Consider the following 13,198-nt stretch of genomic DNA (forward strand, 5'->3'; position numbering starts at 1 on the left):
TTTAAACCCAGTTTTTCACAATTCCTTGACATTTAATCCTAGTAAAAATTCCCTGTCTTAGGTCAGTTAGGATCACCATTTTATTTTAAGAATGGGAAATGTCAGAATAATAGTACAGGAGAACGATTTATTTAAGCTTTCCAGTGGGTCAGAAGTTTAAATACACTCAATTAGTATTTGGTAGCATTGCCTTTCAATTGTTTAACTTGGGTCAACCATTTCAGGTAGCCTTCCACAAGCTTCCCACAATAAGTTGGGTGAATTTTGGCCCTTCCTCCTGAAAGAGGCTGGTGTAACTGAGTCAGGTTTGTAGGCCATGCTTTTTCAGTTCTGCCCACAAATGTTCTATGGATTGAGGTCAGGGCTTTGTGATGGCCAGTCCAATACCTTGCACTTTGTTGTCTTCTTAAGCCATTTGCCACCACTTTGAAAGTATGCTAGGGGTCATTGTCCATTTGGAAGACCCATTTGCGACCAAGCTTTAACTTCCTGACTGATGTCTTGAATGTTGCTTCAATATATCCACATAATTTTTCTTCCTCACGATGCCATCTATTTTGTGAAGTGCACCAGTCCCTCCTGCAGCAAAGCACCCCCACAACATGGTGCTGCCACCCCCGTGCTTCACTGTTGGGATGGTGTTCTTTGGCTTGCAAGCGTCCCCTTTTTTCCTCCAAAACACAATGATGGTCATTATGGCCAAACAGTTATTTTTTGTTTCATCAGACCAGAGGACATTTTTCCAAAAAGTATGATCTTTGTCCCCATGTGCAGTTGCATACCATAGTTTGGCTTTTTTATGGCGGTTTTGGAGCAGTGGCTTCTTCCTTGCTGAGCGACCTTTCAGGTTATGTCGATATAGGACTTGTTTTACTGTGGATATAGATACTTTTGTACCTGTTTCCTCCAGCATCTTCACAAGGTCCTTTGCTGTTCTGGGATAGTTTTGCACTTTTCGCACCAAGGTACGTTCATCTCTAGGAGACAGAACGCGTCTCCTTCCTGAGCGGTGTGACGGCTGCGTGGTCCCATGGTGTTTATACTTGCGTACTATTGTTTGTACAGATTAACGTGGTACCTTCAGGTGTTTGGAAATTGCTCCCAAGGATGAACCAGACTTGTGGAGGTCTACCATTTTTTTCTGAGGTCTTGGCTGATTTCTTTTGATTTTCCCATGATGTCAAGCAAAGAGGCACTGAGTTTGAAGGTAGGCCTTAAAATACATCCACAGGTACACCTTAATTTGACAAATGATGTCAATTAGCCTATCAGAAGCTTCTAAAGCCATGACATCATTTTCGGGAAATTTCCAAGCTGTTTAAAGGCACAGTCAACTTAGTGTATGTAAACTTCTGACCCATTGGAATTGTGATACAGTGAATTGTAAGTGAAATAATATGTCTATAAACAATTGTTGGAAAAATTACTTGTGTCATGCACAAAGTAGATGTCCTAACCGACTTGCCAAAACTATAGTGTGTTAACAAGCAATTTGTGGAGTGGTTGAAAAACAAGTTTTAATGATTCCAAGTGTATGTAAACTTCTGACTTCAACTGTACACTGTACAAAACATTAAGAACACCTGCTCTTTCCAAGACATTGACTGACCAGGTGAATCCAGGTGAAAGCTATGATCCCTTATTGATGCCACTTATTAAATGCACTTCAATCAGTGTAGATGAAGGGTAGGAGACAGGTTAAAGAAGCCTTGAGACATGGATTGTTTATGTGTGACAAAATATTGAATTGCTTTTGAACGGAGTAGGTGCCGGCACACCGGTTTGAGTGTGTCAAGAACTGCAACACTCCTGGATTTTTCATGCTCAACAATTTTTTGTGTGCATCAGAATAGTCCACCACCCAAATTACATCCAGCAACTTGACACAACTGTGGGAGGCATTGGAGTCAACATGGGCCAGTATCGCTGTGGAACGCTTTTGACACCTTGTAGAGTCCATGCTCTGACAAATTGAGGCTGTTCTGAGGGCAAAAGGGGGTGCAACTCAATATTAGGAAGGTGTTCCTAATGTTTTGTACACTTAGTGTACACCGTGCATTCGGAAAGTATTCAGACCCTTGACTTTTTCCACATTTTGTTACGTTACAGCCTTATTCTAAAATTGATTAAATGTTTTTTTCCTCTCATCAATCTACACGCTACCCCATAATGACAAAGCAAAATTGTGTTTTTAGAAATGTTAGCTAATTTAGAAAAAAAAAAACTGAAATCACAATACTTTGTTAAAGCACCTTTGGCAGCGATTACAACCTCGAGTCTTCTTGGGTATGACGCTACAAGCTTGGCACACCTGTATTTGGGGAGTTTCTTCCATTCTTCTCAGCAGATCCTCTCAAGCTCTGTCAGGTTAGATGGGGTGCGTCGCTGCACAGCTATTTTCCGGGCTCTGGCTGGGCCACTCAAGGACATTTAAAGACTTGTCTCGAAGCCACTCCTGCATTGTCTTGGCTGTGTGCTTGGGGTTGTTGTCCTGTTGGAAGGTGAACCATTGCCCCAGTCTGAGGTCCTGAGCGCTCAAGGATCTCTCTGTACTTTGCTCCGTTCATCTTTCCCTCGATCCTGACTAGTCTCCCAAGATCTTCCGATGGAAAAACATCCCCACAGCATGATACTGCCACCACTATGCTTCACTGTGGAATGGTGCCAGGTTTCCTCCAGACGTGACACTTGGTATTCAGACCAAATCTTGGTTTCATCAGACCAGAGAATCTTGTTTCTCATGGTCAGTCCTTTAAGTGCCTCTTGGCAAAATCCAAGCGGGAAGGTCCTCCCATCTCCACAGAGCAACTCTAGAACTCTGTCAGTGACCTTTAGGTTCTTGGTCACCTCCCTGACCAAGTCCCTTCTCCCCCGATTGCTCTGTTTGGCCCAGCAGCCAGCTCTTGGAAGTGTTTTGGTGGTCCCAAACTTCTTCCATTTAAGAATGATGGAGGCCACATAAAATCTTTTGGTATCCTTCCCCAGATCTGTGCCTCGACACAATCCTGTCTCTGAGCTTTGCTGACAATTCCTTCCACCTCATGGTTGGTTTTTGCTATATAAGGTACCTTATATAGACAGGTGTGTACCTTTCCAAGTCATGTCCAATCAATTCAATTTACCAAAGGTGGACTCCAATCAAGTTGTAGAAACATCTCAAGGATGATCAATGGAAACAGGATGCACCTGAGCTCACTTTCGTGTCTCATAGCAAAGGGTCTTATGTAAATAAGGGATTTGTTTTTTATTTTTAATACATTTGCAAACATTTCTAAAAACCTGTTTTTGGTTCATCATTATGGGGCATTGTGTGTAGATTGAGGATTTGTATTTATTTAATCCATTTTAGATGAGCACAGAGCATCATACCTTTATTTCCTTCCTTTACCTTTATTTCCTTTTAAATCTGACAAGTTATCATGTCAATTAATAATTCTAAAGGTTGTGTGTTTGTGTTTGTGTTTGTGTTTGTGTGTGTGTGTGTCCATAGCCGTTTTGGCCTCTGGGAACAGGTATTGCCCGTGGGTTCCTGGCTGCCTTCGACACAGCATGGATGGTTAGGAGCTGGGGCAAGGGAAGACCCCACATGGAAGTCCTTGCTGAACGGTAAAGAAGCGTTTTCCTATATGATCAATAACACCACCTTTAAAAGCATGTGACCATCCCTCTTCACTGTATAGAAGGGACTACCCTGGCTGGGCTTTCAGAGAGAATTCTTCAACTAGTAATGCCACTCTAGTCTTGTAACTGTATATCTTTGAAAATCCATTAATTCACAGGCAGCTGCTTGTAAAAAATCTTACTGTACAAACCCATCGGAATCTTCTGTTCTTTAGTTTGAGCTTCTTCAGTTCCATAGTGAGTTTCTGAGGTAGAACTATTTCTTAAAATGTCTTTCCCTCTGACTGAATAGAGAGAGTATCTACCAGCTCCTGTCCCAGACCACGCCAGAGAACACCAGTAAGAAATATAGCGCCTTCAGCATAGACCCGGCTACACGCTACCAGCACGTCAACCTCAACTCCGTCAAGGCCATCCAGGTCAAAAACATAAATATAATCTATTCCTTCTATTTCTATAGTCAGGGCCGACACAAAGCTACACTCATGCCTGATTCACATTATTGGGCTGCCTAGAAATGCACAGTGCTGGCTTTGACATTTCCTTTTTTCAGCATGGTTACAGCAACTATAGGGGATGCGTAAGGGTCAGCTCAGTAAGGTTTGGGTTGGTACGATAGTACGAAAGGGTATGACTGCCTCACTGTATCAACGCTAGTAAAATAAATATACTGTATATTGTGCTGTGTAACATTGTAAACACGTTTTGAAATAGATCAGTGCTGCTCCCCCATTTTGGTGTATATTTCCTATAGTATTCATGCATTGTCAGGAAACTGCTGTGTGTTTGTATTTTGTGGTGAGCCGAATGGGAAAGGGTTTTTAACCCCCCCCCCACTAGAGGAGTATTGATCTAAAAGGCTTTGGAGAGTTTTCACAAGCTACCAGATCAATTACACTGCATCAAACCAAACCCCAGCTTCTGCCTTTATGAAGCCTGCTGTGTTCTTAGCCTAGTCCCAGATCTGTTTGTGCTGTATAGCCAACTCCTATGCTTGTTGCTTGACAATGACCATAGAAGTTGGCTAGACAGCACAAACGCATATGTTACCAGGCTACTATGTTCTGGCTTCAGTGTGAAGTTGATCTCAACTCTATTGTTTCTTGGTATTCCCTCTCTTTGCATGCATTACGAAGGTGAAACGCCTCTATGACGTGGAAGAACACCTTAATCCTGGCCGACCCACCAAGAAGCCGAAAGGCAAGTGGTGTCACCTGCGACAAGGTCAGTCTGGCTTCACATTACTAAAGCAATAATGCATGAGGGGCAGGGGTGTGATTCATTTTGGTTTTGGCACGGCTGTGCTGTGCTGAGATCATGGGCACGCAGAGACTACAACCCATTAAATACATGTAAAAAAACAAATTCAATGATGTTTCCTGATCTTAGTTATATCTCTCAAATAGATATAGGTCAGACACTTCAGGTCAAACTGCCCTTAGATTTTTGTTGGGGGGGGGGATTATCTGTTCCATGTAGTGAATCTGTTATTCAATGCGTTTGTATGGGCTAATAGCAGTAAATCAAATCAAATTTTATTTGTCACATTCTCCGAATACAACCTTACCGTGAAATGCTTATTTACAAGCCCTTAACCAACAATGTAGTTCAAGAAAGATCGAAGAAAATATTTACAAATTAAACTAAAGTAAAAATAGTTAAATAAAAAATAACGAGGCTATTCACAGGGCGTACCGGTACCAAGTCAATGTGTGGGGGTACAGGTTAGTCGAGTTATTTTGTACATGTAGGTAGGGATAAAGTGACTATACATAGATAATAAACAGCGAGTAGCAGCAGTGTGAAAACAAAGGGGGGGGCGTGTCAATATAAATAGTCTGGGTGGCTATTTGATTGATTAATTGTACAGCAGTCTTATGGCTTGGGGGTAGAAGCTGTTAAGGAGCCTTTTGGTCCTAGGCKCTCCGGTACTGCTTGCTGTGCAGTAGGAGAGAGAATAGTCTATGACTTGGGTAACTGGAGTCATTTACAATTTTTGACACCGCCTAGTATATAGATCCTGGATGGTAGGAAGCTTGGCCCCAGTGATGTACTGGGCCGTACCCACTACCCTCTGTAGGGCCTTACGGTCAGAAGCCAAGCAGTTGCCATACCAGGCGGTGATGCAACCTGTCAGGATGCTCTCGATCGTGCAGCTGTATAACTTTTTGAGGATCTGGGGACCCATGCCAAATCTTTTCAGTCTCCTGAGGGGGAAAAGGTGTTGCTGTGCCCTCTTGTCAACTGTCTTGGTGTGTTTGGACCATGATAGTTTGTTGGTGATGTGAACACCAAAGAACTTGAAACTCTTGACCCGCCTCACTACAGCCCGTCGATGTTAATGGGGGCCTGTTCGGCCTGCCTTTTCCTATAGTCCATGATCAGCTCCTTTGTCTTCGTCACATTGAGGGAGAGGTTGTTGTCATGGCACCATATTGCCAGGTCTCTCGTTGGCGGTGATCAGGCCTGTGTCGTCAGCAAACTTAATGATGGTGTTGGAGTCGTGTTTGGCCACGCAGTCATGGGTGAACAGGGAGGGGACTAAGCACGCACCCCTGAGGGGCCCCAGTATTGAGGATCAGCGTGGCAGATGTGGCCCGTCAGGAAGTCCAGGATATGGTTGCAGAGGGAGGTGTTTAGTCCCATGGTCCCAGTAATAACCTTTGTGGGCACTATGGTGTTGTACGCTGAGCTGTAGTCAATGAACAGCATTCTCACATAGGTGTTCCTTTGGGAAAGGGCAGTGTGGAGTGCGATTGAGATTGTGTCATCTGTGCATCTGTTGGGGCGGTATGCGAATTGGAGTGGGTCTTGAGTTTCTGGGATGATGGTGTTGATGTGAGCCATGACCAGCCTTTCAAAGCACTTCATGGCTACCGACGTGAGTGGTACGGGGCAGGAATCATTTAGGCAGGTTACCTTTGCTTCCTTGGGCACAGGGACTATGGTGGTCTGCTTGAAACATGTAGGTATTACAGAGTCTGTCAGGGAGAGCTTGAAAATGTCTTTGAAGACACTTGCCAGTTGGTCCGCGCATTATTTGAGTACACGTTCAGGTAATCCATCCCTAGCAAACACAGCTGATTAATCAAATTGCATTCTAAACTGAAGATCATGATTAGGTGATTTATTTGAGTCAGGCGTGTTAGCTGGGGCTTGGGCTAAACTGTGACACCAATCAGGCCCTCGAGGACTGGAATTGCCCACCCCTGGCATAGCGGCCAAATAATTGTTTTAATCAAATAATTTTTGTATATATTTTTTTTGATAATTCAAGGGGTGTTAAAATTCCGAATTAAATAGCAATGGCTGAAACCTTTCTGTTGCATCCTTAGATACCCAACTTGGAATGGAAACTGTCTGTGTATGAATCACAGCATTATTTCAATGCCTGCCTTGATGCAATGTCACTATGTTTCATCGTCCTAATGCAGTGTTCCTATGTGTGTTCATGGCCCAGATTCGGTTGGAGCGTTTGAGGTGCTTTTGAAGTGGTGCCAGCAGCACACTGCAGGGTACGACAGGGTGAAGGTGAAAGATCTGAACCAGTCCTGGAGGTCTGGCCTGGCCCTGTGTGCCCTCATCAACACCTTCAGACCCCGTGTCATGTGAGTCTCTGGGCTTTACAAGGGGGTCAAGTCAACGTATCCACCACCTATGTAGCAAAGCAAATGCACAAGTAGTACTACAGAAGGAAAAACTTACCCATAAGCCTAGTCAAATTTAATTGGTCTGAAGGACTTTTCCTGTTCAAGTTATTCATGGTACTAACTGTCCAATAAGAAAACAAACTTCTGTGTTCTGTTACAAATAGTTGTTCTATTGTGTGCCCTCCTGAACATGCCCTCGGTCAACATAGTAGCTATCCCTAACCTCTCCCTCCACAGTGACATGTCCTCTCTGGAGGAGTCTAATGCAGTCTACAATAACCAGCTGGCCTTCAACTTCCTGGAGAGAGAGCTGGGCATCCCTCCCATAATGTCAGCCAGTGAGATGTCTTTCAAGGGACAGCTAGACAAGCTCTCCATGGTGCACTACCTCACACAGATCCACGATGCATTCAATGRAAGGACACCTACTAAAGGTATGCATTAGGGCAGTGGTTCCCAAACTTTTTATAGTCCCGTACCGCTTCAAACATTCAACCTCCAGCTGCGTACCCCCTCTAGCACCAGGCTCAGCGCACTCTCAAATGTTGTTTTTTGCCATCATTGTAAACCTGCCACACACACACTATACGATACATTTATTAAACATAAGAATGAGTGTGAGTTTTTGTCACAACCCGGCTTGTGGGAAGTGACAAAGAGCTCTTATAGGACAAGGCACAAATAATAATAATCAATAATTTTGCTCTTTATTTAACCATCTTACATATAAACCTTATTTGTTCATTGAAAATTGTGAATAACTCACCACAGGTTAATGAGAAGTGTGTGCTTAAAAGGATGCACATAACTCTGCAATGTTGGGTTGTATTGGAGAGAGTCTCAGTCTTAAATCATTTCCACACACAGTCTGTGCCTGTATTTAGTTTTCATGCTAGTGAGGGCCGAGAATCCACTCTCACATAGGTACGTGGTTGCAAAAGGCATCAGTGTCTTAACAGCGCGATTTGCCAAGGCAGGATACTCTGAGCGCAGGCCAGTCCAGAAATCTGGCAGTGGCTTCTCATTAAATTCAGTTTTCACAGAACCGCTTGTTGCAATTTCGATGAGTCTCTCTTGTTCAGATATCGATAAGTGGACTGGAGGCAGGGCATGAAAGGGATAACGAATCCAGTTGTTTGTTCTGTTCGTTTCGGGAAAGAACCTGCGTAATTGCGCACCCAACTCACTCAGGTGCTTCCCTACATCACATTAGACATTGTCCGTAAGCTTGAGTTCATTTGCACACAAAAAAATCATCGAACGATTGAAAGACCTGTGTCTTGTCCTTGTTAATGCAGACAGAGAAGAGCTCCAACTTCTTAATCATAGCCTCAATTTTGTCCCGCACATTGAATATAGTTGCAGAGAGTCTATGTAATCCTAGATTCAGATCATTCAGGCGAGGAAAAAAATCACCCAGAAAGGCCAGCCGTGTGAGAAACTCATCATCATGCAAGTGGTCAGACAAGTGAAAATTATGGTCAATAAAGAAAACTTTAGGCTCGTCTCTCAATTTTAAAAAATGTGTCAATACTTTGCCCTTTGATAACCAGCGCACTTCTGTATGTTGTAAAAGCGTTACATGGTCGCTGCACATATCATTGCATAATGCAGAAAATACACGAGAGTTCAGGTGCCTTGCTTTAACAAAGTTAACCATTTTCACTGTAGTGTCCAAAACGTCTTTCAAGCTGTCAGGCATTTCCTTGGCAGCAAAAGCCTCTCGGTGGATGCTGCAGTGTCCCCAAATGGCGTCGGGAGCAACTGCTTGCACACGCGTTACCACTCCACTATGTCTCCCTGTCATGGCTTTTGCGCCATCAGTACAGATACCAACATGAGCAGCAGCTACGTTTAGCTACATACTGACCGTTAGTGGAATTTCCGCGAGAGAGTAATGGTAAATGTGATTGGATGTTCATTATTTGACTAGGATACCTGTATTTAACATTGTGTTGTTATTTTTCTGAACACTAGATGGTTTAATTTTATTTTTGGCAGTGAAACAAGGCTACTCAGGCGAGAGAAAAAACCTCACCCAAATGTATACCACCATTGTTTGTTTTTACATTAAAAAAAAATGTGAATCACATTTTTATATTGCGTACCCCCGACGTAATTTGGCGTACCCCTTACAATGCCCCAGTTTGGGAATACCTGCATTAGGGCAATGATTGTCGTACATGTTACGTAATAATCACTGTGATTGTTTGTTTGATCACTTGTAGCCTTGACTCCAGCTATCTGGAACAAGAAAGTGCTGTTGGTCTGTTTTCACGAGACTACATTATGTATATTTATATACTTTTCTGTTACTGTGACATTGTTATCTTGTCATTGAGCATAGTTGTATTCATTACATGAAGATGTTTATTGGCATATTTCTAGTTGGCATTTCTTAAAACGCTGGAGCAAGATTAACTGTATCAATAGTGTTTTCCCTCTGAAATGTGTTTGATGTTGATAAAAGGGAGAGGGCTGTCATTGTCACTTTAAGAGCATTACCCAGCATGCCTATGGTTAGAGTAGCTGGGGCTGAGCTCATAACCAGCCCTGATTGGCTGCCACGGTTGTGCCACTCTCCTGCGGTCGTCGGTGGGTAAGCCAGGCAGCAGCCAAAGCAAACAGCATCAGCCTCTGAGGAAATGGCTTATCAGGCTCGGGTGGGACTAGCCTCAGCCTCACCTAAAAGAGATCTAGCTACTATTCCTGTGAGGAGTACAGATTTTCCCGGGCTGTTTTTGCTGCCGGAGCTATTTCTGGTAAATACTAGCAGAGTGTGTAGGAGAGAGATTTTCAGTGGGGATCCAGCATTTGGAAGCAGGCTTGGAGAGCGGTTGCTCCGCTTGGCTTTGTCTTGTCTCTGTGATGCTGGAGGTAGAGTATCACTATGTAAGGGGATCGGCTGGCTGGCTGACACACAGATGAGCATGTTTGTTGTTCCGCCAGAACAGAGCAGGAGGACACTAAAGCTTGTGTGTATTTCTCTCTCTGCTGCAGAACCTCAGAGCTTTCCCCTGAAGCCATCCAAGACCCTGTCTTTTCGGGCTGCTGTGGTCTTCCTCAACAACCTCAAGCACAACTCTCTGCAGCGACGCAAGGTAAGGTTCAGGCAAGCAGCTGCATGTTGTCACTGAGACCACTGTGGTTGGCTGTTTAGTGTTTATTTAATATCAGGGATCGACTGGATAAGAACATTTGTGCAAAACCAGTTGTCTTTTGGGTGAAAAGGAGAGTAGGCCAACCTCAAGTTCATATGGACGTCATTCTTTTTCATGCAACTCCCTGCAGAGCCGCGAGGTGAGCTCAAACAAGCAGCTGCATGTTGTTGCTGAGACTACTGTAGCTAGATTATGTACTTAATATCAGAGTTTTCGAGATGAGAACCTCAAATTCTTATGCCTTGTCATTTTAGTTTGTTTCTTGTGATTATACTTTCATTGTACATTCAATTTTCACTAGTTACAGTATTTTTAATGATCATTTGATTGTTTTAGTTCTGTATTATAAATAAGACCATACTGCATGAGGTTTACAATTTATTTGGGCCTTTTTTGGCCTTTTCCAAAATCAACTGTAATGGCAAAGATACTTTTCAAACATGCAAGATAATATCTAAAGCATTGGTCATTTTGAGGTTATTCAGTCACTGTAATTTTAAACCATAAACGTGGTCACATGACTGTTTTCTCTTTTACACAGGAGAGACTGGCAAGCAAGAAAGAAGAAAAAAGGATGATGGGAGAGGAAAAGGATGTGAGTAGTGTCTAGAATACAAATTATATCCTTATTATCAGAGGCTCACATACAGTACAGAGCTTACCTTTCCCTTTATTGATGGATGTATCTGCAGACTTCAGGACTAATCCAACTGCTATACTATACTGTGTTTCTGTGCTTTGTTCCTCTATTTGATTACTACTGGGATACAGAACCCAGAGACATGTACAGAGTGAAGAGTTGTTGAGCCCATCAGATTTGTCATTTTGTATTGTGCGTCTTTCTTTGGCCTTCAGGACAACTCCCTAATGTTGAACCATAAGCAGGTGTTTTTGTGCTATGTTATTGAACTACTGTAAAAAATATTACCGTTGCTCTCAATTTCTTTCCCCCCAGCCTTTAGCTCCTCTCTCAGCCCCTACGGTGAACCCTGACCCTGTGAACCCTGACCCTGAACCGAGCCTGACGCCAGGCATCAGTAGCAATGAGGAGTGTTACTTCTGTTGCCAGCGGGTCTATGTTCTGGAGAGGATCAGTACTGAGGGAAAGTTATTCCACCGTAGCTGCTTCACCTGCCATCAGTGCGGCACCACCCTTAGACTGGGCGGGTATACCTTCAACCAGCACACTGGTGAGTAGTGAGCACCGCTTGTACCACAGGCTATACTCGGGTACTCTTTTTCAGGGCAATAGACTAGTGGGTAATCTGCAATTTTAGTAACAAATGTTATTTATAGGGTCCCAATGAGCCTTTTGAATCTTTTAGAAGCATAGTTTAAAAAAAAAACAAGATTCTATAATAGAACATCATGTTACTGTACAATAGAACAATAAAACATGTTACTGTACAGTAGAACATCATGTTACTGTACAGTAGAACATCATGTTACTGTACAGTAGAACATCATGTTACTGTACAGTAGAACATCATGTTACTGGTACACTAGAACAATACAACATCATGAACTCCCGGGTGGCGCAGTGGTCTAGGGCACTGCATCGCAGTGCTAGCTGCGCCACCAGAGTCTCTGGGTTCACGCCCAGGCTCTGTCGCAGCCGGCCGCAACCGGGAGGTCCGGGGGCGACGCACAATTGGCATAGCGTCGTCGGGTTAGGGAGGGTTTGGCCGGTAGGGATATCCTTGTCTCAGTATGTAAATGTAATAAAATGTATGCACTCTACTGTAAGTCGCTCTGGATAAGAGCGCTCTGCTAAATGACTAAAATGTAAAATGTAATTTTTTTTTTACTTGTACACTAGAACAATACAACATCATGTTATGTACAGTAGACATCATGTTACTGTACAGTAGAACATCATGTTACTGTACACTAGAGCATGTTACTGTACAGTAGAACATCATGTTACTGTACACTAGAACAATACAACATCATGTTATGTACAGTAGAACATCATGTTACTGTACAGTAGAACATCAGGTTACTGTACACTAGAGCATGTTACTGTACAGTAGAACATCATGTTACTGTACACTAGAACATGTTATCTGTACAGTAGAACATCATGTTACTGTTACACTAGAACAATAGAACGTCATGTTACTGTACAGTAGAAATCATGTACTGTACAGTAGATCAATAGACATCATGTTACTGGTACAGTAGAACATCATGTTACTGTACAGTAGAACACTGCATGTTAACTGTACAGTAGAACATCATGTTACTGTACAGTAGAACATCATGTTACTAGCACTAGAACAATAGAAGTCATGTTACTGTACAGTAGAACATCATTGTTACTGTACAGTAGAACATCATGTTACTGTACACTAGAACAATACAACATCATGTTACTGTACAGTAGAAAGTCATGTTACTGTACAGTAGAAAGTCATGTTACTGTACAGTAAGACACAATATAATGTCATGTTACTGTACAGTAGAACATCATGTTACTAACAATAGAACGTCATGTTACTGTACAGTAGAAAGTCATGTTACTGTACAGTAGAACAATATAATGTCAGTTACTGTACAGTAGACATCAGTCATATACATAAGAACATCATGTTACTGACAGTAGAACACATGTACTGTAACTAGAGCAATACAACATCATGTTACTGTCAATATACTCATGTTACTGTACAGTAGAAAATAGAACATAATGTTACTGTACAATAGAGCATGTTACTGTACAGTAGAACAATAGAACATAATGTTACTGTACAATAGAGCATGTTA

The 13,198-nt window shown here is 42.6% G+C and overlaps 1 protein-coding gene across 2 annotated transcripts in view; it reads left to right on the forward strand.

Moving 5' to 3' along the window:
• LOC111966756 (F-actin-monooxygenase mical1) overlaps window positions 1-13,198 on the forward strand; it is a 53,333-nt gene that overhangs the window by 18,628 nt on the left and 21,507 nt on the right. For both annotated transcript variants that reach the window (XM_023991666.2, XM_023991667.2), the window contains exons 10-17: window positions 3,491-3,606; window positions 3,914-4,040; window positions 4,758-4,845; window positions 7,082-7,229; window positions 7,509-7,705; window positions 10,272-10,372; window positions 10,974-11,027; window positions 11,388-11,622. In XM_023991666.2, coding sequence (XP_023847434.1) covers window positions 3,491-3,606; window positions 3,914-4,040; window positions 4,758-4,845; window positions 7,082-7,229; window positions 7,509-7,705; window positions 10,272-10,372; window positions 10,974-11,027; window positions 11,388-11,622 — 1,066 coding nt within the window. The remainder of the gene's footprint in view (window positions 1-3,490; window positions 3,607-3,913; window positions 4,041-4,757; window positions 4,846-7,081; window positions 7,230-7,508; window positions 7,706-10,271; window positions 10,373-10,973; window positions 11,028-11,387; window positions 11,623-13,198) is intronic.

Source organism: Salvelinus sp. IW2-2015, linkage group LG7 (genome assembly GCF_002910315.2).
Source record: "Salvelinus sp. IW2-2015 linkage group LG7, ASM291031v2, whole genome shotgun sequence".
Classification (NCBI taxonomy): domain Eukaryota; kingdom Metazoa; phylum Chordata; class Actinopteri; order Salmoniformes; family Salmonidae; genus Salvelinus; species Salvelinus sp. IW2-2015.